Source organism: Triturus cristatus, chromosome 5_2, assembly GCF_964204655.1.
Source record: "Triturus cristatus chromosome 5_2, aTriCri1.1, whole genome shotgun sequence".
Lineage (NCBI taxonomy): Eukaryota > Metazoa > Chordata > Amphibia > Caudata > Salamandridae > Triturus > Triturus cristatus.
Genome location: NC_140588.1, coordinates 190,208,935 through 190,235,912, shown reverse-complemented (window position 1 = coordinate 190,235,912; position 26,978 = coordinate 190,208,935). Strand labels below are relative to the sequence as shown.

Below are 26,978 nucleotides of genomic sequence, written 5' to 3'. Positions count from 1 at the left end.
AAACAATATGACGGGAAATACGTTTTTTTAAAACTAGTACTGATGGTTGGTGATCTCTGAACCGAGACATGAGAGGACAAGGCACCTTTTCAGAGACTCCTAGACGGCACGGTATTTAGAAGATGGAACACTGTTTGCATTATAAGACTGCAGACCCTCTGCCCGCAAGGTCAGAGAGTACAACTGCACCAGGTTGGTTGCCAGGGGCCTGTAGGCCTTGGCATGGGTCTCAGCGGGGGTTCCACAAGGAGCTGCCACTTTGGCCCAGGGCTGTACTAGCCGTTGCAGACACCGGACAGTTTCCCCATGGGCCACCAGGGAGGGGGCTGGTATTAGACCCCTGGGAAGCGTTTTTTATTACCAGACCGGTTTTGCAGCGTAGCTGCAATATCCCCCCTCCCCCAGCAAGAAAAGCAGCACAAAGTTTTCCACTAGCATTCCCCCCCCCTCGCCCCCACCCCCCTGGGGCCAGCCGAGCTCCTTGCCAGGGCCCTGTTTCGGTTCGTAGTCCAGCCGTGCTTAAGCCCCACCAAGGATGTTGATTGCTGACATCCTGATGGCAACTAAAGACCCAAAACTTCATGGAAACTTGCATTGATGTAGCGGTCTGGAAAAAAATTTGGTCAAAGTGGACGGCTACAATGTATCAGAGTCATGGAGGCAGAGGCGACAATAGCACAGACAATGGAGGAGAACATACATTCGAAAACTTTGATTTCTGATGAATAGGAAAGGACCATGAGACTTGAACAGCATGCTGGAGACATGGAGGGATGCTCCCTACACAATAATGGCTGAATGTTGCCCATCCAAAGGGGGTTAAACGGTGCATCATGGAGTGGGCGATAGCTTTATCTTTTCCTCCACTCAGATGGTGCACATGGCACCAGTGCCAACTCCCCCACTGAGGAGCTCTCCAAAAGCTGTCATGCATAGACTACTACACAGATAATTGAACTGCAGAAAAAATACTTTCGGGCAAAGTCAACAAAGATGCAGAAGTATGAACTTCTTTTGGAAAAGCAGATTATTTAAAACATAATCACACCTTCATACACTTGATCACCAGGACAAGACACCCAAAAATCATCTCGATAGCAGCCTATATATAAAAAATTTTGTTCAAATGTTTTTATTATTATAAAATAGATCATACAATGAGACACAAATTCATAAAAATACACAAAAAGACAATATAAATTTGTGAGGATGAGTATAAGTTCCTAAACAATGAGGAACCTAGGATTCCTGCAATGTACGGTCTTCCCAAAATTCATAAGGACTTAGTTAATCCTCCTATGAGACCCATAGTGAGCAGTATCAATTCTCTTACAGAGCCACTTAGTAAATATGTTGATCACTTTCTTCGCCCTGTTGTCTTGGGTCTGAGGTCCTATGTTAGGGACTCGGCTCATATGATATCTTTATTGGAGGGTAGACCATTCTGTGGGGAGACTCAGTGTCTTGTCACTCTTGATATTGAGTCTCTTTACACGAATATCCCCCAGAATGAGACGGTTGAGGTGGTACGCAGAGCCATTCAAAATATCGATTTGGAAGGTGCTGAAATGAACTTCATTGTGGAATGTGCCAGGATGGTTCTAATGAACAACATCTTTCTTTTTAAAGATCAATTATACAAACAAAAGAAAGGCACCAGCATGGGGGCTACCTGTGCGCCTAGTCTGGCTTGCCTCTATGTTGGTGAATTCGAGAAGAAACACATCTTCAACGACCTAGCCCCCTTTTCTGAGAATGTGGTGGGCTGGTATCGTTATATAGATGACATCTTTTTCATCTGGGACGGTTCAACCCAAGCTCTTGAAGAATTTCTTATTTGGCTTAATCTTGGAGATCCCAACCTTAAATTTACATCGCATTGGAGTAGGGATAAGATTGAGTTTCTTGACATTGTCATTAAAGATGTTGAGGGTGGTCTGGCAGTAGAACTCTTCACCAAACCAACTGCTAAGAATACCCTACTTCATTATTCTAGCTTTCACCCTAAATCACAACGAGATAATATACCTTTTAGTCAGTTTCTCCGCTTGCGGAGAAATTGTTCTGATTTGGGTGATTTCTATAAACATGCAGATACAATGAGAAAGAAATTCCTAGAAAGAGGATATCCTAGGAAACTTATAACGCATTCACTTAAGCGAGCAAGATTCTACAACAGGGAGGCTATGCTGACAAAGACGAAGAAGGATGAAGATGAGTTTGAAAAGCTTGTGTTCGTGAGTCAGTTCTCGCACATAAGTAATCGAATCAAAAACGTAATCAACAGCAACTGGCATATTATTAATAATGATGAGGACAAAAAGCTAGATAAACCTATTTTCGCATTCAAAAGAAATAGGAATCTGAGAAATGAGCTTGTCCATACATACAGAGAGAAACAAGGCAATGCTCAATGTACGCTAGATGGAACTCGTGCTCTCGGAAATGTGAGGTGTGGGTCTTGCAACGTTTGCCCACTATCCCTGGTATCTAATAGTCTTGAATACAATGGCCGCAAGGTCTTCTCTAAATCTCTGAATAATTGTAGGAGCAAGAATATTGTGTACTTTCTCAGGTGTCCTTGTGGGAAGGGATACGTTGGTGAAACAGGGAGAGAGTTACGCATTAGACTACAGGAACATCGTTCAGCGATACGTACGGGTAAATTAAATGCCCCCTTAGTTGCCCATTACATCGAAGCAGGCCATAGTGATTCTGATATCCAGTGGTTCATTTTAGAGAAAATCTGGATGGGCCGTCGCGGAGGTAACATGGAACAAAAAAGAAAGGCAAGAGAACAGTGGTATATTTCCCTGTTCAATACAGTACGCAACGGCCTGAATTCGAGGGAGGAATGGGAACGTCTTCTCAATTAAGGAACCCGGGGTCACAGTAATACGAGGTAATCTGAGCGACTTACATTACTGCCTTTGGTAACACCATTATCTATTCAGCAGTAGTGATTGGAACAATCAACCAGAGAACATTATGTCTTGCAACAAGTGGGGCCAGTTGGTACTGTCCTTGAGCTTGATATCAGATTTGATCCACACGACGTTATGCTGAATCTTGTAGGTATTGTCTTAATCTTGTCAATCTTTGAATTGACACTTTATTGTGTTGTTCCCACCCCTGCATGCCATTGTGTTTCTTGCATTGGACATGCTTTACTTGGTGCATGGAGAATTCTTGGCATTGACGTTTTTAACAATTGTCAAGGTGTCTAAAACGTGCGGAGAATCATTTTATTTTAAAACCGAAGAGGAGTACATCGATGTACTACGTCCACTACCTTAGCCATTTCGTATTTATCCTCTTTAAACAAATGGACGAGCATCCTGCAAATAACTAAAAGCATTTTGAAGATGGCCACTATGTTGGCTGTCCTTAAGCGTAATCTGCGGGTGCGTTATTGGTGCCCGGTTACTCATTATGTTAGGGGTATCCATCATGGCCGCCATTCCTAGAGCGTGTTGAGCCGCTCTATTTTAGAGTTGTCTTAAACGAACTCGTGTTTATAATCGAGATAACCTTCTATTATATGTAATGTAGCCCTGTTGACGGGACTCGGAGTACCATTTCTTTATTTACTGTTACATTTGGATAGGTTTCTTTTCATCAATATAAAAGCCAGTCAAAGATGGCCGCTACGTTGGTTATCTTTATTCGGTTTCAGATGGTGTGACATATGGGCGCTGAATTGGTAATTTAGGGGCATCCATCATGGCCGCCTCTTTCAGTGCGTGATGAATCGGAATAGACCACAGGTGACTGCAATTAACTCATTTCTTTGAGTATAAATAACGAGCCATTTTGCTCTACGTTGTCGTGCTGGTGGGACCCGATTGAATTATTTCCTGACGCGTTCGCGCCTTTACACGGTAAGATAAACGAGGATCGCTTCTGCGTATACTATTTAGTGAAAATAGATACCTGAAACCGGGATGTAGGGTACCTTTGGGTGTACTGTGCAGACAGTGCGTCAGACACAGTTCATATCTTTGGATATAGTTCTTGCTTTGTTAATATGACATTAGAATATTAATCCCTTTTGGGTGGCCTTTTCACATCGGATTGGCTCTACAACTAGCTGGTCAGAGTGTTAGTAGACTATGTGAATGGAATGAAGATTTCGAGATTATCTCCACAATTCGATTCACTGTCAGATAGATATGCTACTCTTAGGGCTGTTAGGCACGAGGATTAAAGGTAGAGAAATAGCTTAAACATACATAAAACATGTTCTTTGTTCTTAGGACATTGGAGTGCATCCACCGTGTACTTATCGATGAGGAGAAAAAATAGATACTCCCATTGTTTATGACATAATTGAAATCACCCCTGAGGTTTTCGACCCATCTATGCATCTAAGGTAAAGTTTATTTCTATTAACTAGTGAGTCAGAATCTCGGAGATCTAACAATTAAGAATGTACTTCAGAATAGAGGACTAAGATGGAAAAAATATTTTTCTGTCTTTTGCTTTAGACATTATTCCATCATATGCACGCATGTAAGCCATAAGAACAAGGCGAAAGAAGGCTAAAGTAGACTATATCAGGTAAAAAAATTTTATGGTGCTGCTATTATAGCCAGATTAAATAATACACTTTTGTGCTTGGCTAATTTAACGCCTGAAATTATTGTTTTTCATAGTTTTTGGCCTGTTGTAGCTATCTGAATGAGGAACAAGGAGGAGGTTAGGAGCCCCTCAGTAGCCGATGTCCTCTCAATTGGTGCATATAAGGTACTCTAATATGGGACTTTATTTTAACCTCTATGTGTCTTTACTTTAATTGTGCTGTGTGTACGTAGTATCGTATGGATGATCACCAGGAGAACAACACCTTTCTAGTTTGGCCTATTTTATCCCTATTTTTTATTTAATCAATTCTGTTACTTGACATACAGTGTAGGTTCCCAACTTAATGTATGTGCTTTAAGGGTTGATTGGCCCATTTCCATATTATTTAGGAAGAGCTATTCATAACAGAGTTTGGGTTTTTAAATAAATGTTTGCTGTTTGAGTGATGATGATAAGAACTGTTTTAATGTGTACATTTTATGATTGTATCTAGATTGTTTTCTGACGACATGGGAGAATATTATTACTTGTCCTGAAGAAGGTGGTCTGCTATCTTCAAATTTCCACCGAAACGCGTCGACGCATTTGTAGGAGGGAGAGTATAGATTGTTGTGACTCTTAGTTTCCAAACTACGCAAATGTTGATATTATCAACTAGGAAATGAAAAGATCATGATCATATGTCTCCTGTCTCCTGATGATGAGAGATTATAATACGCTCCTTACTGAGTCTCCCTTTATTTTATTTTATTTTACATTAATGGATATGTAGTGTGTAGTGTGTTCTATGTATAGGTAGGATACTGTGCATTGTGTTTTTTTCCAAAAATGTTTATATTGTCTTTTTGTGTATTTTTATGAATTTGTGTCTCATTGTATGATCTATTTTATAATAATAAAAACATTTGAACAAAATTTTTTATATATAGGCTGCTATCGAGATGATTTTTGGGTGTCTTGTCCTGGTGATCAAGTGTATGAAGGTGTGATTATGTTTTAAATAATCTGCTTTTCCAAAAGGGGAATCTTTGTTTTGACTTGTGTCTGTTGGCGCTCCACCCCTTTTGTGGTACGGGGCCCCTCTCTCCTTAATTTTTATATAGAAGTATGAACTTCCCCTTAGTAATATCGCGGGACATGTTAGTTCCTTACATGTCTTCCTCGTACCTACCAATTAGCCCCATTATCTTCAAAAAGTTAATACCATGCACCCCTTGTAAAATGATTTTATTGCCTCTCCCACCAGAAAGGGAAAATATATTTCCTCACAACTATTCTATTGTATATTAAATACAGCAAATGATCTAAAGATTGTTATGAGGCTTGAGGGCACACCCTCTAAAAGCTGATTTTCAGTAGTGTTTTTGATCTCTCAAGCGAAATGTACGCAGAGTAAAACAGAACAAGCAAGCCGAACATTTCAAGGGAGATTGTGGGGTAGAATAAAAAAAAACAGTGTTCTATTTTTAAATAAGTTGCACATGTGAAATTGAAAAAATATTGCAAATAAATGCCAAACTGTGTAAGGGACTTCAGAGGATTTCAAAGCATATTGACAAAAAACATGTTCATTCTTGTTATCTATTTTGCCACATTATCATATTTAACTGGCAACTAGCTCCATGTCAAATAATAATAAGAGCTAATCCTGGGGCATATTATCAAGAACGGCGTTAAAATTATCGCCGCTTTAGCGGCAGGAAACTGCCGCTAAAGCGGCGATAATGGGCTTGAGAATATGCCGCAGAGAATTCCCATAGGAGCCCATGTTCTGGTGTCAACATGGGTTACTTTCTATGGGAATTCTCTGCGGAATATTATCAAGCCCATTATCGCTGCTTTAGCGGCAGTTTCCTGCCGCTAAACCGGCGATATAATTAACGCCGTCCTTGATAATATGCCCCCCTGTTCTTTTAGCTGAAAACAGTTTGCATGCGGTGAATTTAAAGACAATACTTACAATGTTAGTTGTGAAACTACAAGTCCCAAAAATGCAACAACGAAATTCGAAGACCAGCTGAAGGTGTTTTATGAGAACCAGGACCATTTGGCAGCACCAAACAAATTTGGCATTGTGAACATTACCGTTATATTAAGTAATCCCTTATAAAATCGAAGTGAAATACATGATTGCCCACATGTTGTTGGCAGATCTGTCACCCTCAAAGTGTGCACGTTGTGATCTTTTATCAGAAATTAGGTAGAGGGATGTTGGGAGTTATTTGAAGGCCCTCTTTGACTTGCACCTACTCCCAGGCAGGCCATACCTAAACAAACAAATTACTGATGGCCCACTAGAGACTGACTAACCAGCATTCCTCAGGAGGATAACAAATGCTCCCCTTGGCCAGAGCCTAGCACCCGCAAAACGACATCAAGTAATGCCCACGAGAGAAGCCAACCCAACAGTTTGAAAGCCTCTAAATTAGCCCCTGTCTTTATACATGCTTATGATTTGACACACCAGGTCCTGTTCTGGCATGATCCTTTCATCATGTAAACCAAGAACTTCTTGCTTACAGAGGAACAGGTATTTGACTGAAACTCTTCAATTAATAACTTGACTGGAACATCTTCCAACATTGAACCAATTTTTTTTTATATGCACATTTTTTCTCCATTTTACTATCTTATTCTCTGCACTAGAATATTTCACGTTTCCACTTCTAGAATTGTAGTCACTTCATCCAGAATGGTCTTCTTTAATAAATCCAATGTTTGTGCTATTACTGTTGTGCGGCCCTCATGTAATATTAGTACTTCAGCCTACTTTTCGCCACAGTTACAGTTAGACTGTGTCATTAGTCTTATATACATTACCCACATAACTCCTCCCTTTCACTCCATACGGCAATACGTTTGCTTAAGCTATTCCATGCGATCTACATTTATACTCCCACACTAACCCCCCAGTTATTACAAACTACCTCCTAGGATCTGATATAAACACACTATCACTTATGCACAAGCTTGCATAAAATGTTGGTACACATTGTATTTGTTTGTTGTAGAGCATGAACATGTCCAAACATAGAGTACAACACAACATAATCCCATTTGGTGATCCCAATGACCTTGGATATCATAGTACCTGCTTCTTTATGTTACTAGTATGGTGACCCTTTTGGATATTCACTGCATTATACTTGTGACAGACTTACTCTGACTTTTTAGTCACCCAATATGGTTGACCTTCAATGCAACCAGCTTTTACACACCACCTACCACAAGATAGTGGTGTGCTCTGTATATGGAGTTTTGAACAAAGCATGCATTTCCAAATATGGATCATAGCACAGCATGACCCTATTTGATAACCGTGAGGATTTGCACTTTCCTAGGTCCATAATCTTCGACTTATTCATTCGCTCTACCAATATATTACCTAAACCGATCCCACACTGTTTACATTGACTGTATTATTATACTGTCACAACTGTATTAAACTACCACTACAAAAATCTTACTTTAACTGTTACCTAACTACAATATTTTGTAGTTGTGAAAGTGGTTTCCTGTAAAGGTGTTCTTTGTGTACTTCTCGAGATGTTACATGACACTCAAGAATTCTGTTAATTCCATTTGGCCTTATGCATGTCTAAATGACTAGTGCATGTTATTATGAATTACACTAATGTAATATTTGCATTTTTGAAAAACATTCCCCACATACTTAATTGCATATTGAAAACCTCACCATATCACCAAGTTTAACACACTTCAACCACTGTGAATGTTTTTTAGACACTTAGGGAAGTCAGTTGTTCCTACCTCTGGACTAAGGAGATAAACCTCAAGTCATAACAGACGATTTCTGAATACACTGGTCCATGTGACGCCCTTCTGATTTTTATTGTTTTCCTTGAATTTAGACTGACAGACTCTGATTGGTAGAGTAAGATATTTCTCATGCTCACTCCAATGCATGCTATTATTCCATACATTATCTTAAAGTTGGAAAATAGTGAAGACTCTGATGCACATGGGTGCTTTCTAAATCCTTCTTCATTCAGGGGAATGCTTGGTTGGCACTTCTTACCATATCATATTTTTCCAGATTCTTTGTGCAGGATTCCTAGTCTCAATTTTCTCCATTCTGTGTCTTTCATTTAGAACATGTTTAACTTCTTCATTTATTTTACTTTCTCAAACTTCATTTACATCATCCAACCTGGGATCGTGAGACATTTTCTTACCTTACAGTGGGCTTATAGCACGCCCATTGCTTACTATTGGTTGGCTTCATTGTCACTCTCATATGCTTACTTATTATGGGTTAGTTATGTGTACTTCCCTTCCTCTCCTTGTGTTTGTCCCACCTCTAGAGTATGGGCACATTACTATGCCCTTCTACTGCTGTTTTTTCAGGTGTTACTTTATTCTTTTTGTTTATGCACTCCACAAGAGTGCATGTGTTTTCCAGCTGTCTCCCTCATGTGCTTTTGTCCCCAATCCACTGCACTCCATGTTCCTCTCTCTCAACCGATTGCTTCTGCCCCACTCCCCGGCGTGGCCTCCTCACTCATGTGCTTTCCCCTCCCCAGCACCATGTTGCTCTATTCCGCGCATTTGATCCACACTCGCGACCACGGGTTGCTTCCGCTCCTCATCTTCAGTGTTGCTTCCACCTGGACGAATGTCTTCCCCATTGCTTCCGTCCCTGTGTTGCTCCCACCCCTCTCGTGTTCTTCCCCCACTCACTTTAATAACCCACCTGCACCTCTCTGTTGCTTCTGCCCCCATCAGCACCCCCAGTTTTGCTGCCCACATGTTGCTTCCCCTCACCCACTCACTCCCTATAAAAAAAATGCTTTTTGACAGTTTTTTTTCTTTTTTGTTATTGATTCAACTTGGTACACACTCTTACAAAATAACACAGACGACAACATCAAAAGTGTTTTTTAATGGCAAATTCATATGTTCAATTTATTTTCAAAACAACACAAACACAATTTCTCAAGTATGGAAGGCTAAATTACATTGCTTTTCTTCTTCCACTATATGTTTTAGCTTACAATGACAAGTAGAGAGAACATGTTTATTTTTTGCACTCATTAGATAGAGAAAATGTAAAATATTTCTGCATGCTTCTATACATTCAGAGCTACTGCAGCTTATTTTTTTTTTAAACTGACTTGTATCAAACTGTTTCTAAAATCTGTTTGCAACAAATATCTAACATGTTTTTGATGTGTTTAATTTTGCACTAGAAGTTTTATTTTTATTCTTCCTGTTAGAAATCATGCTCATTCTTGCATATGAAAGAGCTACACACCAAGGGGCAGATTTACAAGCCCCTCGCGCCACTTTTGCGTCACTTTTCCCATGTTAAAAGTGATGCAAAAGTGGCGCAAGGGGCTTGTAAATCTGCCCCCAAGATTTTAAGTGGTTTGTGGGAAAGTTGATGGTGTGACCATGTATTATATGGGATAAAGTACCCCCTGGCATACGTGATAAGGATATTACAAGTCACCTCGGAGTTCCATAACCTCACAGAGGAACTTGGCCTTCCGCCACGTTCCTCTTTATGATTATGGAAGTTGTTGGTGACTTGCAATATCCTTATAATGTACAGCATGGGGTACCTTATCCCATATATAATACCCTCCTCCAAGTCATGCAAAGGTTAAATGGTACTGTTACTGTAAGTAAAAGACTAGACATCTGATATATGTTAAACGTACAGACTCAGTTTTTTAATTGAAAGAAATTGGAAACACTGAAATAGTGAAGACTAATCATTCTCTTTGTTTTTTTTACAGGTACAATTACATTGGCGGTACAAAACTATATGCTGCTTTTCTTCATGAACTTAGCACAGTCTAAAGAAGATTTTTCACTTTTTCATTACAAATATGACACATTAAATGATAATGTAATTTGACTGAGATTGGCTAACGTCAAGTAAAAAAGCTGCAGTTTGAAAATAAGTAGTCTTGTATTATGTATGCATCATACTTGACTGAATCTAGCACATCCACGTTTACATGAACAGAGTATCTTTTTGCCACCCACCGTCGAGATGGAAGAACTTACCAAATAAAGGTGAAATTCCACAAAACGTAACCAGGATACCATGATGTAATGCACAACTGGATGACGCTCTATAAGGGAGCTTGGAGAGAGTGATGCTCTTGGTGGAGAAGAGTATCGAGGCCTCCACAAGAGGCCCATTTCACTGGAATGGGAGGCTCTTTGGGAGGGGTTTCAAGCACAGGACATGGCACCTGATTAACTAACCTTTTGCACATCTTGTGTGACTGTCCTGGTGCAAGGGTCACTTTATAGATAACCTCCTTATACCCAATGAACCTGTGGATGAACCTGTGAGCACTTTTGTAGATGCTGTGCATGACAATAATTAAGTTAGGCCCCATCTCTGCCACCTGTTTGATCAGGCAAGATGGCCCTTTTAGCCTCCCTTCATGCCTTTACATCCTTTTGATATTCCCTCTAAAGTATAGATACACATTCAGATTCCATAGCTTCGGTGGCGTGAACAATGGATTTGGCGGTGGGTGTGGGGGAGAATATTTCATTTTTAACATGTTTGCAATGTCATGATACACCCTGCACTATGATGACTGGACCAGCTTTATGTAATGACATATGTTTCACGGCTGATAATCTTGTCCCACTAAATGTTGTCAATGAAACTATGTCTTAACAAAATGCAATAAACTTGTGTTAAAAAAACACTAGCTCTATAAGAGAGCTTTTTGCCTGTTTTTTGTTAAGTACAGCTTTTAGCTGTCTGTGAGATTTAATTTCTAGAATATTGGCTTTTAGTTGTGTCAATCACATTTTGAATTAGTCAATGGAGCATTTCCTCTTTACCTGCATCAAGTCATTTCATTAGTGCATTAGTCGATCAGGTACTTCTGTTGCAATGCATATACTGTAGAGTGTCCTTGCACTGCAATGGAAGGACATAGTTATTACCATTTATCTTCACACCAGTGTGGGATCAGCACCATCAGTCCACATCAAGCCCAAGCCCTGCTCATCTCAGAGCTTAGCCTGTCAGAAAGAACGATTGGCTGTATGTCCGAATGCCTGCCATGTCTGTTAAGGGCATCCTATTTATGTGGAATGGCACCAGAGGATAAGGATTCCACCTGAATTGCCATCATTGCTAAAATGGGCATGATCCTTTCTGCAGAGGCAGATTCAATCAGGGGCTGCCAAAAGCTTTGGTAGATGCTGACTGCTACCTGGGCTCTTCTTGGCATGTGCCTACTGGCCTGTACTTCCAGCAGTACTCACCATGTCCTAAGATTAGGGCAGGATCAGGTCATTTGACAGCAGGTAGCAGCAGACTCCAACAGCCCCATCTAAATTGACCTCTAGGTGGTCCATTGGGTAGACTGGGAGGCTGGCAACGGCAGTCTTGATCTTTCCGCTGTGGCAGGTGCAGGCACCAGCCCACTCTATCATAAAACTAGTTCGAAGTGGGTGTCGCTGAAAGTCAGATTGGAGCCCACACAGGCATGGGCTTGACTTGCAGCTGAGCAGTTAGCAGCCGGAACACCTGGACAGGTGAGGAACTTGGCGGTCCTCCTGCCAATGGCAAGTGCCACCATTTTTTAAGAACGGGACCAACCCTTACAGGAAATCAGTAAACATGAGCCAAACCCCCAATAAGTCTTAGCATCATATTTTTTCATGTAAAATGTCTGGTTCTGCTTTCGGTTATCAATGAACCTCAGGGTCAGACTAAACTTACAGATAAGGGCTTCCTTCAGGGGGCACACTTCCTCTGATCAGCAACATCTAGGGCCAATAAGGTACACCTCCCTGTAATGGGAATGTTCTTCCACAGACTAGCTCTCCAGTCCCCCTGTGAGACACTATGCATACATACGGCCACCTCATATGCTACAAAAAAATTATCTCTACCATCCCTAACCACATAACTAGGTGCCAGGTGTTTGACAATATTACCTCTCCTACCTCTCTTAGGCACTTCATTGTTGCTGCAACCATCCTCACTGGATTCAGAGTCCCTTATGGACCTCAAGTCCATCATGCACTGGCACCTCTCATAGGTTCGCAAGGCCTACTTTTCTTTCAAGGCCAGGGTCATATTTTCTCCTCAGTGGCCAGATTTTCTCTTCAAAAGCTAGGGTGGCCAGCTGGAATCTTAAAGCCTTCTCTTTCTGTCTGTCCTCCATCTTTTATGAGGCCAACTGTGGACTGATACACGGCTCCCTTCTCTTGACAATGCAGCTGAGGTTGTTCCTGGGGTTACACACTCCTCTGGCACTGCAGTTTCCTCAATGAGATTATGAGAAACACATTTTTGGAACCAAATTTAGATTTGCACACCATGATAGAATTTCATTTTAGAATTGAAATAATTTTGCATAGAAAAATGACCTGTAGGAAAATGTGTCTACTTTAAACATGTTGGAATCACTTTAGAATGCATTCAAACTGGTGTAGGAAATAATTCATTAGTAAATCACATGTAGGGGAAATGTGCTTGCTTTAAAACGTGTAGGATAAATAACGTGGAGAAAAAAGAAGAAAATAAATGTAGTAGGCTATTATATTTAATGTTCTTCTAGTCCCAAGCCCTTTCCTTTCAACTCTTGCTCACAGTTAAATAGACGTTTATTAAAGAGTTTGTCGGACACTAGCATCTGCTAAAATATGTGCCTGCTTCAAAATAATGTTTCCTTTACTTCATCACACCACATATGATCATCCTATCTTAACAATGAGCTTTGCTGTGGATTCTTAACGAATGGACTGTTGGAGTAAAGAATAATTCAGATATATTTTATGGACGCCTAACCAGAAAATTTTCGATAGATTTGTTTGATTGCAATTGAATCGCCCTTTGAATCCTCAACGGGACATTGAACGTAGTTAATAGCTTAGATCATCAGGTTCTCATGAGAACCTCCCTCCATGCAACCATTATTGCAACATTGAATTTACTATGTACCAGCATGAATGTTTACCGTGGGAATCGGGAGAAAAAGGAGGGGATGTTGACGACACCATCGGATAAGCAGTTTCCCTTGCCTGAAAGCATCATACACTTCCTAATATTCGTTACATTATTGTGCATTTTATAAGTATAATTGAGTGTTCCTAGTAGTCAGTATTAGGTGTCGTGACCGTGTCTGAGGATCAGCAGCGAGGTGGCACAGGCACACATTGTTCTGTTCTACGTTTTGCGGTGTGTCTGGGAGCCGACTGCTGGGGGGGAAACTACATTTCCCAGCATCCACGGGGCACGGTGGAGGAAGCTGTAGCCGAAGTCAGCTGAGCGGGTAGGCATGTCATAGCCTGACCCACTCCGCTGCTCCGTGCTTGTCGTTTTGGATTGCGGTCTGTTCGGCTTGCCACCTCATCATTCCCTGGATTCTGCGTGCCCTACGAGGAACGCACACTGCTCCTAGTGGTGCGCTTCCTTGACCTTGACTCTGGACTTGACAGACCTCTGGTTTTCTCGAGGACTGTTTCTTTCATCTCCGGCTGTTCCCTAGGAGGAGCCTGTTCTTTTGGGAGCTGGGACTCTCACGGCTCAGACGCGTGTCCGGAGCCTTCATATATCACAACCTCTGCTCCTGTGAGATAACAAGGAGCACGATTCTTACTTTGAGTTTGCACGCAGCAGAGAGAGAGCTGGGTGTTTCCGTGTCTTCAGTATCAACGATTGGCACCCCGTGTTGGATACTTCTCTCATCTCTACTGCCAGACAAGTGATCTGGAGTCTGCTTCTTTTGACTTTGTCCTTGTATCACGTACTTGCTGTTGCTCCAGGGTTTATGACCGCTCACCAGAAGTATTGATTTGAGTTGTCCTGCTGCTTTAGTGGATGCTGGTGGATGTGAGTTGTGTGGACTCTGTAATCAGTTTAGAGTGCATTATATAGGTGAAGGTGTGTACGTGTTTATGCTCTCCTTTCTCTCTCCTCTCTTGCATACAGGGTGTTCCTCAACAGCACAAGCATAGATGCTCTGAGTAACGACTCATCCATTCAGCGCAGTTTGTTATTTTATCCCATTTCCTTTTCCGAGAGTTACTGCTCATATGGTAGTGGTTTCTTATCTCACTTCCTGTGTTGAGTGTTAGGGGAATTAGGGAAAATAGCTGCTTCCATCATCCCTGCTGGGCGTTCTCACCGGATCAGTGCCTACACTGACCTTGGAACTTGCCATAGGGGAGAAATTACGGATGTATGATGGTACAACGCGTACCATCACAACGCGGTATGTTACATCGCGGTTTTGACAACGCAAGTCGTTACATCGACTTGCGTTGGAGGGCGCTGGATTTAGGAATAGTGTGATTTACTATTCCAACTCCAGTCTACGTACAGTAGGGAAGGTGTTGGAATAGTAATTCACACTATTCCTTAGTCTAGAGCGCCCTCCAGTGCAAGTCGGTGTAACAACTTGCGTTGTAAAAACCACGATGTAACCATACCGCGTTGTAATGGTTGCGTGGTAAAGGATGTTTCCCAGAAATTACAGATCAGGAGAGGGAATGACGGAGACCCCTTTTGACTCTACTTCAAGAGGGTTTTTTATTTAACCATTTTAAATATCATTCCTTGATCCTCGTTACTGAAAGGTACTGCTGACGGAGACTTACCCACCTTCGTCCTGACTCTTTTGATCAATGCTACTGCAGGGATCATTCCTCTATCACTGATTCCTTTTAAAGGTTGCTAATGCAACTGTGGGAAACTCTGTTGAGTTTCCATTTATGCTCCAAAAATCTTGCTCTTTTCTAGAGGCACTTTTCATTAGTTCGTTATTTGGGGAGGTTAGGCTCCTTTAGCTAGTTTAGTGATAATTTTCCTTCATGGAACACTCTGTTTGATTTATGCTGTCACTAATCATTCTTTCACTCAATATTTCTGTAAAATTTGACAAACTGTAATAAAGATGACAAAACCATACTAATTCTATATGATAAATAAAGGTTTTGGAACCTTCTTCAAAGTCTCATCATTTTCTGATAATATGGAACCTGACTGTTGAAGAGATATATGATCTAAATTATTTTTCAAATCTAGAGTCCTTGCTCCAGTTTCAACTGGGTTGAAAAGGTCCATCGGACCTGTCAAGCACCACAGGATTTCGAGGGTCCAAGCTGTAAGTCATGTATGGTTTAAAACCCAATATTTACCAATCCTTAGGCGCTAACAGTTTCTGGTAGCAGAGGATATGGTTTACACCCCAAATGGAGCAAATAAAATAAGTATCCAAGCTATATTCAAATAATCCCCAATTCCAGTTTCCGTTGTCCAGATCCTAACGGTGTGGCAGAGTGGAATTAGAAGGCGGTTGCGGGTTAGAAGGTGTGAGTATCAATAGCGTGAAAACTATTGTGGTAGTGAGTGTCGAGATTATGAGTGTATTGCTTTTTGAGTTTTGTGAGTGAGTGATAGAGGAATTGAGAAGATTAAGAGAAGAAGTTGTGTTCAGTCTCATCACAGTAAAATGTTCCCGAGATAATAACTAACATTTGAAATTTGTTTGCAGAGATTTATTAGTGAAGTGTGTAGTACCATCACTTACACCGATAACATAAGAACAAATTGTTGTGTTTGACTAATCTTGGTTAATGTTAGTGGATTCTTATTGCGCAGACAGGGGAAACTGCATTGATCTGTGTGACTTTTCACTGGTCAAGAATTCACTTGTGAGTGTAGGAAACTCGTGAGTAGCTGCAATACTATATTTCTTTTAAAAAGAGCAAACAAGAAGTTGTTTAGAGAAGTTATTTGAAAATTGCGTGTGAATGCAAGAAAATTGTAAAGAAGGATGACTGCTGTGAGGAGTGAGATTGTACGTCATAGTGTTTCGCAGTAGGATTGGACAGTTTGTGTGCTTTTGCACTGCCATTGGATAGGTAGATATTAGTGCCGCGCGGTGATTGGATCTCTTCAATTTGAGTATTGTCTCTGGATTTGGGAGTGGATTGTGTGAAAATTATAGCTGACATTTAATTGGAGAACGAAAATTTGACGTGTGCGGAACAGAATCAAAACATGTGGCTTAATGTGTAATTTTTGGAAAATTAAATTGTCATTATGAAATGTTTTAAGGATTTTAAGAAATTGGTAAGAGGGGATGTCACTATTCTTGTACAAAAAGGTGAGGAGGCACCCCCTGATGGTACTTGGGCATACCTTATGACTACTGAACATACAGAAAATGAGGGTGCTTTGAGTTTTCCTAGATATGGGATATTTAATACCAGGATTCTAGATCATTTGAAGGGAAAATTGTATGAAATGAAGCCACCACCTCGACCTATGCAATATGAGGCTTTTAATACTTGGGAAAAGGTTGAAAGAGAGGGAAAAGGAGAAATATCAGAGAAGGACTGGAAGAGCAATGCAGAATTACACAAACGCTTAGTGGGATGAAGAACAACGTAGATGGAGGAAAGGCATTATTGACAGAGCCAGATTATATCTGGTTCTTATATCAGAAGCTGATAAAAAGAGTAAGGATCCCACTAGACAAGAGAGAGATGAGTCAGATACAGATTTGGGATATTAAATATTAGAACAGATATTGTTTTCCCAACCCCCACCACCTACAGTTTTCTCTCACCCAGGAGAGTTAAGTGCAAGTGCTAGGGAGACCACACCTACTGCTCCTGTTGACCCAGGTCCACTTTCAATTGAATGACCTTTACAGGTATTACAAATTTCTTCACCAGCTTTAGTTCCCAATGAGAATATCCCAGTTGCAACTCGAGTAGTTGCAAGTCCTCCAATCCAGATTGAGAGAAGGCCAGATGTCTTAACAACGTAAGTGGTTGGAAGAACACCGACAACCCAAAATTCACAGTTAGTTCTGTGGTGACCCCCACAAACTTTGCAGCCTTTGGTAGATGGAGGCGGGCCCTTGGTCTTTGCAACTCTGTTAGCTTCTGGTGACCTGAGTGTCAGTGAAGATTAATATTTACCAGCATGGCTTGAGGAAGTAACAAGGGAAAATAAAGTAGAAGCCACAAAGCACCCAAGCGAATTAGACACCAGAAATGACAGACCATTGGATATTCCAAAATTGAAAGTAGAATTTGAAGAAACAATCAAAGGATGCCTATAGTTTGATCACATAGATCAATACCAGAGAAATGAGTTAATGTACCTGAACAAAGAGATTACTCGAAGGGCTGCTATGGTGCATGCCATACTGGCATGGAAAGCAAAGAAGTATGATGTGGATCTTACCAACAATGTGAACTTATATCGTAGCTATAGGGTTGAACTGTATGATCAGTCTATAGTGAATATGAGAATTACTGGGGTGCATGTGCATCTTATAGAACTGACAAGAGTCATTTGCAGATGGAAGGATGTTAAGAAATTAGAACTCAGGTGGACAAGAAAACATGAAAAAAAAGTAAGAAGCAGAAATAGGGGGAACACAGGATGAGCCTAGTGAGGATGAGGCAGCTTCCTATCCATTGAGAGAAATGGCTGGAGGGACTTATGTACATGTGCCATGGAATAGAGGTGATCTGACAGCATTTACAAACTATTTTCCACAGTTGAGAGACAAACTGGTGCAGTGGTATGATGCACAAGTGAAAAGGTTCATGAAGATTTTAAATGTGCTGGGGAGTGATTTGAATACTTGTTTTGACATTATGGTGCCAGGTGATTTGTGGGCAGAATGTGAGACTGTGGTGCAATGACCAAAGGAGGAACCAGCTAGACTGAATGGAACAAATGCACCATCACCAGTGGTAACGGAGAAATATGAAGCAGTTATTACCATTTTGAAGGGGAGAATTTCTCCATGGGAAACAGATTGTTTGAAAATTAAAAGAACTACACAAGAGCCAAAGAGACAGTCCATGAATACTAAGAGAGGTTATTGCAGGTGTTTCAACATCATAGTGGATGTGAATGTCCAGATGAAAAGGATATGGGGATTTTTGTGTCCCAGTTTGTCTTATGATTGAAGCCTGAAATCTACATGACGTATGATTTGTTGGCAGAATAAGTCTTTGGATGAAATTCTACATTCTACAAAATACTGCAGTGATGAATTGGACATGAAGCAGAGCAAAATAAAAGAATTTTATCTTGGCTCAAACAAAACTAGTACAGAAATGTTTTCAGAACCTGTCTTTTGCAGGCAATCAGGGAACGATGCAGGGAGTTGTTGTGCCACAAGCTGGAGTTTCAGGAAATCAAGGAGGAATGTATATGTCCCACAGTAGAGGTGTTCCCATGGTATGGGGTCAGGAATGGATATTGCTGCAGTGAAAAAGATTACTGCTTGTCCCGTCTGTCTTAAGGTGGGGTACAGGAAATAAGAATTTTGATATAATCCTAAAAACTCTTAAGAAGGATTGCAGAATCCCAAAGGTATACCAGTTCCAAAAATGCCTGTGCAACAGATGCAAACTCCCATGCAAACCCAAGCCCAAATAATGCCCCCTGCTCCTGAACCAATGGGAAATCCCAGGTTTAATTTCAATCAAATTACGAAATTCGATGCAAATTAGTTTCAGAATGCTACACCACAATTCCAAAATCACAATCAGAATGCTTTGACACAATCCCCTTTGTTAAAAAATGATGGATTTGGTACTGATAATTCTCAATGAAGGTGCCTGAGAGAGGAGGAAGATTGCTTACTTGGCGCAGTCTTAGAGGTAGTCAGAGTGGCCAATATGTACATGCAAATGTTTATGGTCATGATGTGTCTTTTTTGATCGGCACAGGAGATACCCGTTCTACTGTCAAAACAGTAGAAGTACCAGCCCTACCTCTCTCGGGTAAGACTATCCAAGTAGTTGGTACATGACTTTGGGCAAGTATGGTCGTAGAGAGGTTTCCTTATTTCCATAGGTACTCCAATTCAAAATTGACATCATGTTAAAAATGTGCTCGAAGCACTTCAGTTGCCTAGTGAAATTGCTGTAGTAAAATGGCCAGTTCCTCAAACCGGCAGTGGGTACATTGCCATGGGCAACAGATACGCTGACTCAGTAGCCAGGTACTGTGCACTGTTAGCCTGTACATTTAATGGCGCGTTCACAAGCGAATCTGAGGAAGACAGCTCTTTTGCAATGGTAATGGAAATCACTGATACTTGGGAGGAATTGAAAAGAGTACATGAAAATGTGTCTGAAACAGAACAGAATGGGTGGATCAGGTCAGTATGTGTGAAAATCATGAATGATATATGGATGTCAGCAGATGGAAGGCCACTGTTGCCTGATAGCTTGTTGTTTCCAATGAAACAACTAATTCATGGGTACACCCACATAGGAAGAAATGCTAAGGTGAAAACATTTTGACAGAGTTGGTACAACCCCAGGTTATGAATATTTGCTGATTAAATCTTTCGAATGTGTGTTACGTCAACAGTTAAATGCAGGGAGAAGAACACAAGTCAGAAGCACACACATAGGGAGATGAAGTGGTCCCTTTAACAGAATGCAGATAGATTTTATCGAGATGTCTGCATAACAGGTTGATATATATCCTGGTGACCATTTCATTTTATAGAGATGGGTGGAAGCCTACCAAATGAGGAGAAATGACAGCCTGACTGTAGCTAAACTGTTATGCATGTGAGAATGGTCACAGACTACAATAATCTACCCGGCACATTACGCAAAAATATGCTGAAACATTGGCGCATTCTGGGTCCTGAAGACTGTATATTACGCAGACCTGACATTACCTTTCGAAAGGGCAGAACTAACAGTACCATTATGAGCCCAAGCTATCCAGTGTCACTATCACAGGCCCACTGGCTCATGCAACACACACAAGGGTTTTATAAGTGTGGCCATTGAGGCATGTGCAAATGGGCACTGGATAAGAAAAAGATCTTTGGGATCAATGCAATGAATATGTATGAAACCTGCACAAATATTAACTGTAATACCAAATTTGTTGTATATGTAATTGTATGCAAATATCATCAAACTCACATTGAGAGTACCATCAGGCCTTGAAGGTAAGAGTTAGAGAACATATGCGAGCACTTAAACAAGAAGATGAGAGATACCCAATTGTGGTACACGCCGTGAACTGTAATGCACAAGGGCAAAACAAAAGCTTGAATTTCTATGGTAAAGAACACATCCCCCATGGATTGTCGTGGGGGGAACAGGGAACTGAGACTAAAAAGAAGAGAGGCAATATGGATAATGCGCCTCAAATCAGTAGATAAAAGGACTTAACATTGACCAGGAATTGCAATACTTAATGAGTGATTAAATAGGCTGAACAGGGAAGAATTGACCAATCAGCATAAACCTCTCTAGGTTTGCCCCCCATTCCATACCATATCCTTGGCCTCCACCCTACACCCATCAATATAGGGAATTCACAGCAGTTATTGGTTAGATCAATCAGCACGGCATTTTTATATGGGGAATGTTGTGGACAGATGTGTGAGCCAAAATGTGAAACTAGGGAAAATATTGTAGGACACATACCAAATTATGATTTACGGAGAGGGTTTTTACTGCTACTTCTCACCATATTCGCATGATTGCTCATGCCTTGGCAACAAGAACAGGATTACTGACTCTGGTGAATGGTTACACTGGTTAAGAGCAAAACACACAAGATGATGGACGTAATGCTGCACATTGGCAAAACATTCACCCCCAGTCACAGATCTGGGTTTAATCCATCGTTATTTTGCTCACCACGCCACCCCAGTTCAGACATGGCCATATGCAAATCAGTCTTGACCCTGTGCCTCATGGGAACAGTCCAGCCCGAACTGTCAAGCCATGTCTTCCTTGGACCGGAATCAAGCATCCTAGGACCGGTTTCGGGGTTTCACCTCTCTTCAGCCAGGATAGCTTGACTTCAGTGGCGTGGGGAGCATGAGACCCACATCTGGGCATACCCTTCCCACATAGGGCGAACAGCAAAACACAGAAGATGATGGACATAATGTTGCACATTGGCAAAACATTCATCCCCAGTCACAGATCTGGGTTTAATCCATCGTTATTTTGCTCACCACGCCACCCCAGTTCAGACATGGCCATATGCAAATCAGTCTTGACCCTGTGCCTCATGGGAACAGTCCAGGCCGAACTGCGAAACCATGTCTTCCCTGGACCGGAATCAAGCATCCTAGGACGGGTTTCGGGGTTTCACCCCTCTTCAGCCAGGATAGCTTGACTCCAGTGGCGTAGTGAGCACGGGACCCACATCTGGGCATACCCTTCCCACATAGGGCGAACAGCAAAACACACAAGAGGATGGACGTAATGTTGCACATTGGCAAAAACACTGGTTAAGATACATTTATTTTCTGTTGATGGCTACGGTCCTTTACCACTGGCAGGCTTTCCGACTACTTAAACATATGCAAAGATGGCGGCCACGATATCATATCAAGTCATACAACACTGGATACCACACAGCTGGATCCGTCGTCTATTGATGAGACTTCTACTTAGTCAAATAGGCGACCGGACAAACGCCGGTCTGTAGCTTACTCGCTCAAACGTGAGCAGCGGGACTTTTTCTGGAAAGAGTTGCAGAGCAATTTGATTAACAAACAGTATACGCTCTTGCTCAGTGGATTTGACCATGTGGTTGCTGTAGGCAGTTTTTAAGACCTATCTGCCTTTACTTTTTTTTGGTAATACACTCCAGGTATGCCCAGACGTGGGTCCCGTGCTCTCCATGCCACTGGAGTCAAGCTATCCTGGCTGATGAGGGCTGAAAGCCCAAAACCGGTCCTAGGATGCTTGTTTCCAGTCCAGGGAGGACCTGGTCAGGCAGTTCGAGCTGGACTGTTTCCATTGGGCGCAGGGTCAAGACTGATTTGCCTGTGGCTAGGTCCAAACTAATATGGCATGGTGAGCAAAAAAACGAGGGATTTAGGCCCAGATCGCTGTACTGATATGAATGTATGACATTGTTCTGCATTCTGTCCATCAATTGTTCTTTTTTACATTTGTCACAACGAGGGAGATGGGTATGCCCAGACGTGGGTCCCGTGCTCTCCATGCCACTGGAGTCAAGCTATCCTGGCTGATGAGAGCTGAAAGCCAAAAACCAGTCCTAGGATGCTTGTTTCCAGTCTAGGGAGAACCTGGCCTGGCAGTTCGGGCTGGACTGTTCCCATTGGGCACAGGGTCAAGACTGATTTACATATGGCTGGGTCCAAACCTGAATGGCATGGTGAGCAAAAAATAGATGGATTTAGGCCCAGATCTTTGTACTGGGATGAATGTATGACATTGTTCTGTATTCTGTCCATCAATTGTTCTTTTTGCATAGGACACTCCAGGTTACATAATTATTATTGAACAGAATGAAAGGAGATACTCTTACCATCTAGAGACCACAAAATGTTATATGATGCAGCATAGGTCAGATTTCGGACTTATCAGTGTGATAAGCCCTCTACAATTTCTAAACTTATGGCATCTTATGGAATGGTTTAGTTGTTCTGCAATCGGATTACTATCATGGTGGTTTTCTGTTGTATTACAGGAAAACTTACATTTACAATATTGAGGAGAATACAATGACGCGATATTATTGTCGACAGATTACTGTTCTTCACCAAACATAATACAGATCATGCTACAGAATTAACATTCTGGTAAGCCTCTTTTAAGATTTTCAGTAGAAGGGACTGTGTTTAGACATATACAACCTCATACCAGGCTGGATACCATTATAGTGGTTTGTGTTACTTTGCAGGGCAGTCTCTCCAGAAATTTGTGCTGCTTACATTTCTAGTGGGACACACTAAGGCTGGACATTTCATATTGAAGGTGTAAATACAACCAAAAGTGAGGTAGGCACACTCTCAATCATCATTCTTTTTGCCTTTTACTACGGACCGATAGACTTGGTTGCAACCATGTTTACTGTCATACCACAGGATCATCTACAGGATCTCAGGAATCTAAGAGGTACACACATATATTTCCGATGGGTGATACACATTAGAATTAGCCTCACCAGTAATACTGTACCCATATGCACAAATGACTTGTCTATTTATATGTTCCCATTTGGGTATAAGGATCATGTAGTTACAACCCCTTTTTTCCCCCTTCTTGTCACGCACAATGCATTAATGAAAATCTAATCACGTTTTCTTGGTAATAATGAGCACAAACATGTTAAATCCCAGTCTGGTAATTGCTAAGAGGTGCTCCATAGAGGATTGGTTGGATTTCCAAGAAACAGATTCTTAAAATGTTTTCTTCACCTTTGAAAGTAAATGCTCACATTAGGGTGTTTTTTCTGAAGAATTGGAGTTTGTTTATTGGCTGAAGGTCTGTAAATATTGTTGCAACAATAGATGTCTTTTCTGTTTTAGGCTTGAGAAAGTTGTGGGTAGACCTCCCTATATGCAATGAGACACATGTTGGCTAAAGCTTACGGGATTGTCTTAAGAGGTCGAAGTACAGAACAATAAAGTCCTACCATCAAGAAACATTTCTCTTTCTGTATTACACACTGTACTAGATACTTAGGGGTCTATTATGATGTATGGCGGATCGCCACCGCCCGCATGGTGGTGGCGATCTGCCCTACATCATACCCCGCCCACCACCCATTTCCCCCCGCCATATTAGTATGGCGGGGGGGACCCCGGCGGGCGAAAATACCGTCCGCCAGTTTTCGGTCGGTCGACCAGTCGATCAGGCAGAAAAGGGGCTGAATATGGTGGCGGTGTCTGGAAGACACCGCCATCCATATTAGCATGGGCAGTGGTGCAGGACTTTCCATTGCGGAGACCCCACCATGGAAAGCCATGCGGAGTTTGCTTATGGGGGCCTGTTGCGGGCCCCAGGGTATTGGGGGGGTAGGGGGTGCACATGGGGGTACCTATGGTACCCCCCTACATTGTCACGGACAAGGTGGCAGGCACCGCGCGGTGCCTGTCACCTTGTGCATGACAATGCACAACGTGCATTCCCAGCATTATGAGCCCAAGCTATCCAGTGTCACTATCACAGGCCCACTGGCTCATGCAACACACACAAGGGTTTTATAAGTGTGGTCATTGAGGCATGTGCAAATGGGCACTGGAGAAGAAAAAGATCTTTGGGATCAATGCAATGAATATGTATGAAACCTGCACAAATATTAACTGTAATACCAAATTTGTTGTATATGTAATTGTATGCAAATATCATCAAACTCACATTGAGAGTACCATCAGGCCTTGAAGGTAAGAGTTAGAGAACATATGCGAGCACTTAAACAAGGAGATGAGAGATACCCAATTGTGGTACACGCCGTGAACTGTAATGCACAAGGGCAAAACAAAAGCTTGAATTTCTATGGTAAAGAACACATCCCCATGGATTTTATATTATTGTAAAATCACTCCAGACAGACCATGTTGAAAATCAAAACAGAACAAGAAGAGGGTGTACTGCAAGGTTGGATCAGCTCCAAAGAGTTTGAATACCTCAACAAAAAAAGAACCAAGTTTTCCTGTCATAGATATTCATATGTACATCCTGTCCAAGGTCCACAAAAAATCTAACAAATTCCCCTGGCAGACCCATCATCTCTGGGTGTGGTTTCCTTCTGGAGACACTTTCCCAATATATACATTTCTTCCTAAAACCATTTGTACCCAACACTTGTACTCATATTAGGGATTTAATGACCTTTATAAATAAAATAAATGGCTGCAATTTTGTTTCTAACTTTGAGATACTGGTCAGCCTCATCATTGAATCTCTGTATACTAGCATCCCACAAGATGAGGCTTTGGTAGTCAAAGAGGACACATCCTCCATAATAGGTACAAGTCTAATGGCATCTCTATTTTATTCCTAGTTCAACCAGCTCAAAATGCCTCTTGAAGAACGTCTGTATGTTTAAATATAGCCTAACCAGTGACCAGCCCCTTGAAAGCTGTGGGAGTGCTCCGCAGGCTGCGTATGCCGGGCCATACGGAGCAAGACTAGTGACTGTCACCGAACAACTTGGGATCCTGCCTGAAAAACGCATCTGGAGAACTGCTCGTGGCGTCCGAATCTGAGGAGTATCACAGGGCAAAGAGGAAGAGAACATTAGGCAATATATACAGGGCCTAGTGGAGTCACTATTGGACAAGCACAGTCCTGACCCCCCTACGCACAGATAAGGCTCTCACAGCAGGCCTGGGTAGCAGGAACCAGAATGAGAAATGCCCCAGAACATGCTAGTCTGTTTTTTCCACTTTGAGGACAAAGAAGCAATCCTGGAGGTGGCTCAGAAGGGAGGCCACATATGCTAGAATGGAGACAAGTTACAGACCTACTAGGACTTGTCAGCAGTGACCCTCATCAAACAGCGGGCTTTCTGGGATGTCACCACCTTTCTAAGGGCCAACAAAGTGTGATATGGATGGGGCAACCAGTTTCAGCTCCTATTTGAGTGGAAGGGTAAGAGACGTGACCTCAAGTTGATCCAAGGATGTGCACATTCTGTGGGGCGAAGTGCTGACAACTCTGAAAAGTTGAGGTGCTTCCTGGGCCATGAAGCAGGAGTGATAGAGCGCGGGTCACCAGCTCAGGTTAAACACAAACGCACACCCAAATACTCACCTGGGCCCAGACCATTCACACAAATGAGCTAGCAAACCCCGCTGATATCAATTATTGAGCTTTACCTGTAATTTGATTTTCACCTTTACCGAGTCTTACCAATTTGATCTCCTTAAGAATTCCTTACTCGATGAATCAGGTTGTTGAGATAGTTTAAGGTAGAAATGACATTTAACTTTAAACTTGAAATAACCACAAACTCAAAAAGTTTTAAAGACTTTATCTAAATCAATAATTTTGTGAGTCAGAATCAACTACAGCTCAAACACGTTTCTTCCAAGAGGCAGATTAAAGTCAAATAAAAACAAAGTCATAATAATGATCAATGTAGACGGTACCTGGAAAAAGGAAAAGAGAGAGAGAGCAGGTACAATGACAGTTTTCGCAGAATTATATTTACCTAAGGTGATAGATGAACCCAACTCTTTGAAGATAGGCCAGATAGAATCTGCCAGGACAGGATGCAGACAGAGATTAGACAGATTCGTATCTGGGAAGGTGACCTCTTCTAAGTGCAACGCAAGCGTCGCACCCCTCTCTGATACTACTCTCCTCGGGTGTCCTCTGCCGAAATCCCCTTCTAGATGATTAGATTAGCGATCAGTATCTCAGTTTCTCGAGCAGAGTTTCTGGCAGCAGCAGGGTCTGAGACAGCGTCTCGGACAGAGTCTGTAGCAGCATACGCGTTGGGTCGGTGATGAGTCGGAATGACGGATCTGACAAGTCTGACAAAGACTCTAGCTAACTTACCTCAATTATACTATTCTGTATTTGTGTACCACCCCCCAAAATTGCAATGTTTTCCCCTATTCTGATTGGTCGGGGGAGGAGGTGAGTTCATCACA

General features: G+C 41.8%; 1 protein-coding gene across 2 annotated transcripts in view; it reads left to right on the top strand.

Moving 5' to 3' along the window:
• Positions 1-13,101, top strand: part of LOC146822772 (cytosolic non-specific dipeptidase-like) — a 180,455-nt gene extending 167,354 nt beyond the window's left edge. The window contains exon 12 of one of the 2 annotated variants that reach the window (XM_085606960.1): positions 10,347-13,101. In XM_085606960.1, coding sequence (XP_085463086.1) covers positions 10,347-10,410 — 64 coding nt within the window. In that variant the 3' untranslated portion in view covers positions 10,411-13,101. Of the gene's footprint in view, positions 1-5,077; positions 5,508-10,346 lie in introns of those variants that run through there. The other variant, XM_085606961.1, reaches the window with a different exon arrangement.
• The last annotated feature ends 13,877 nt before the right edge of the window (positions 13,102-26,978 follow it).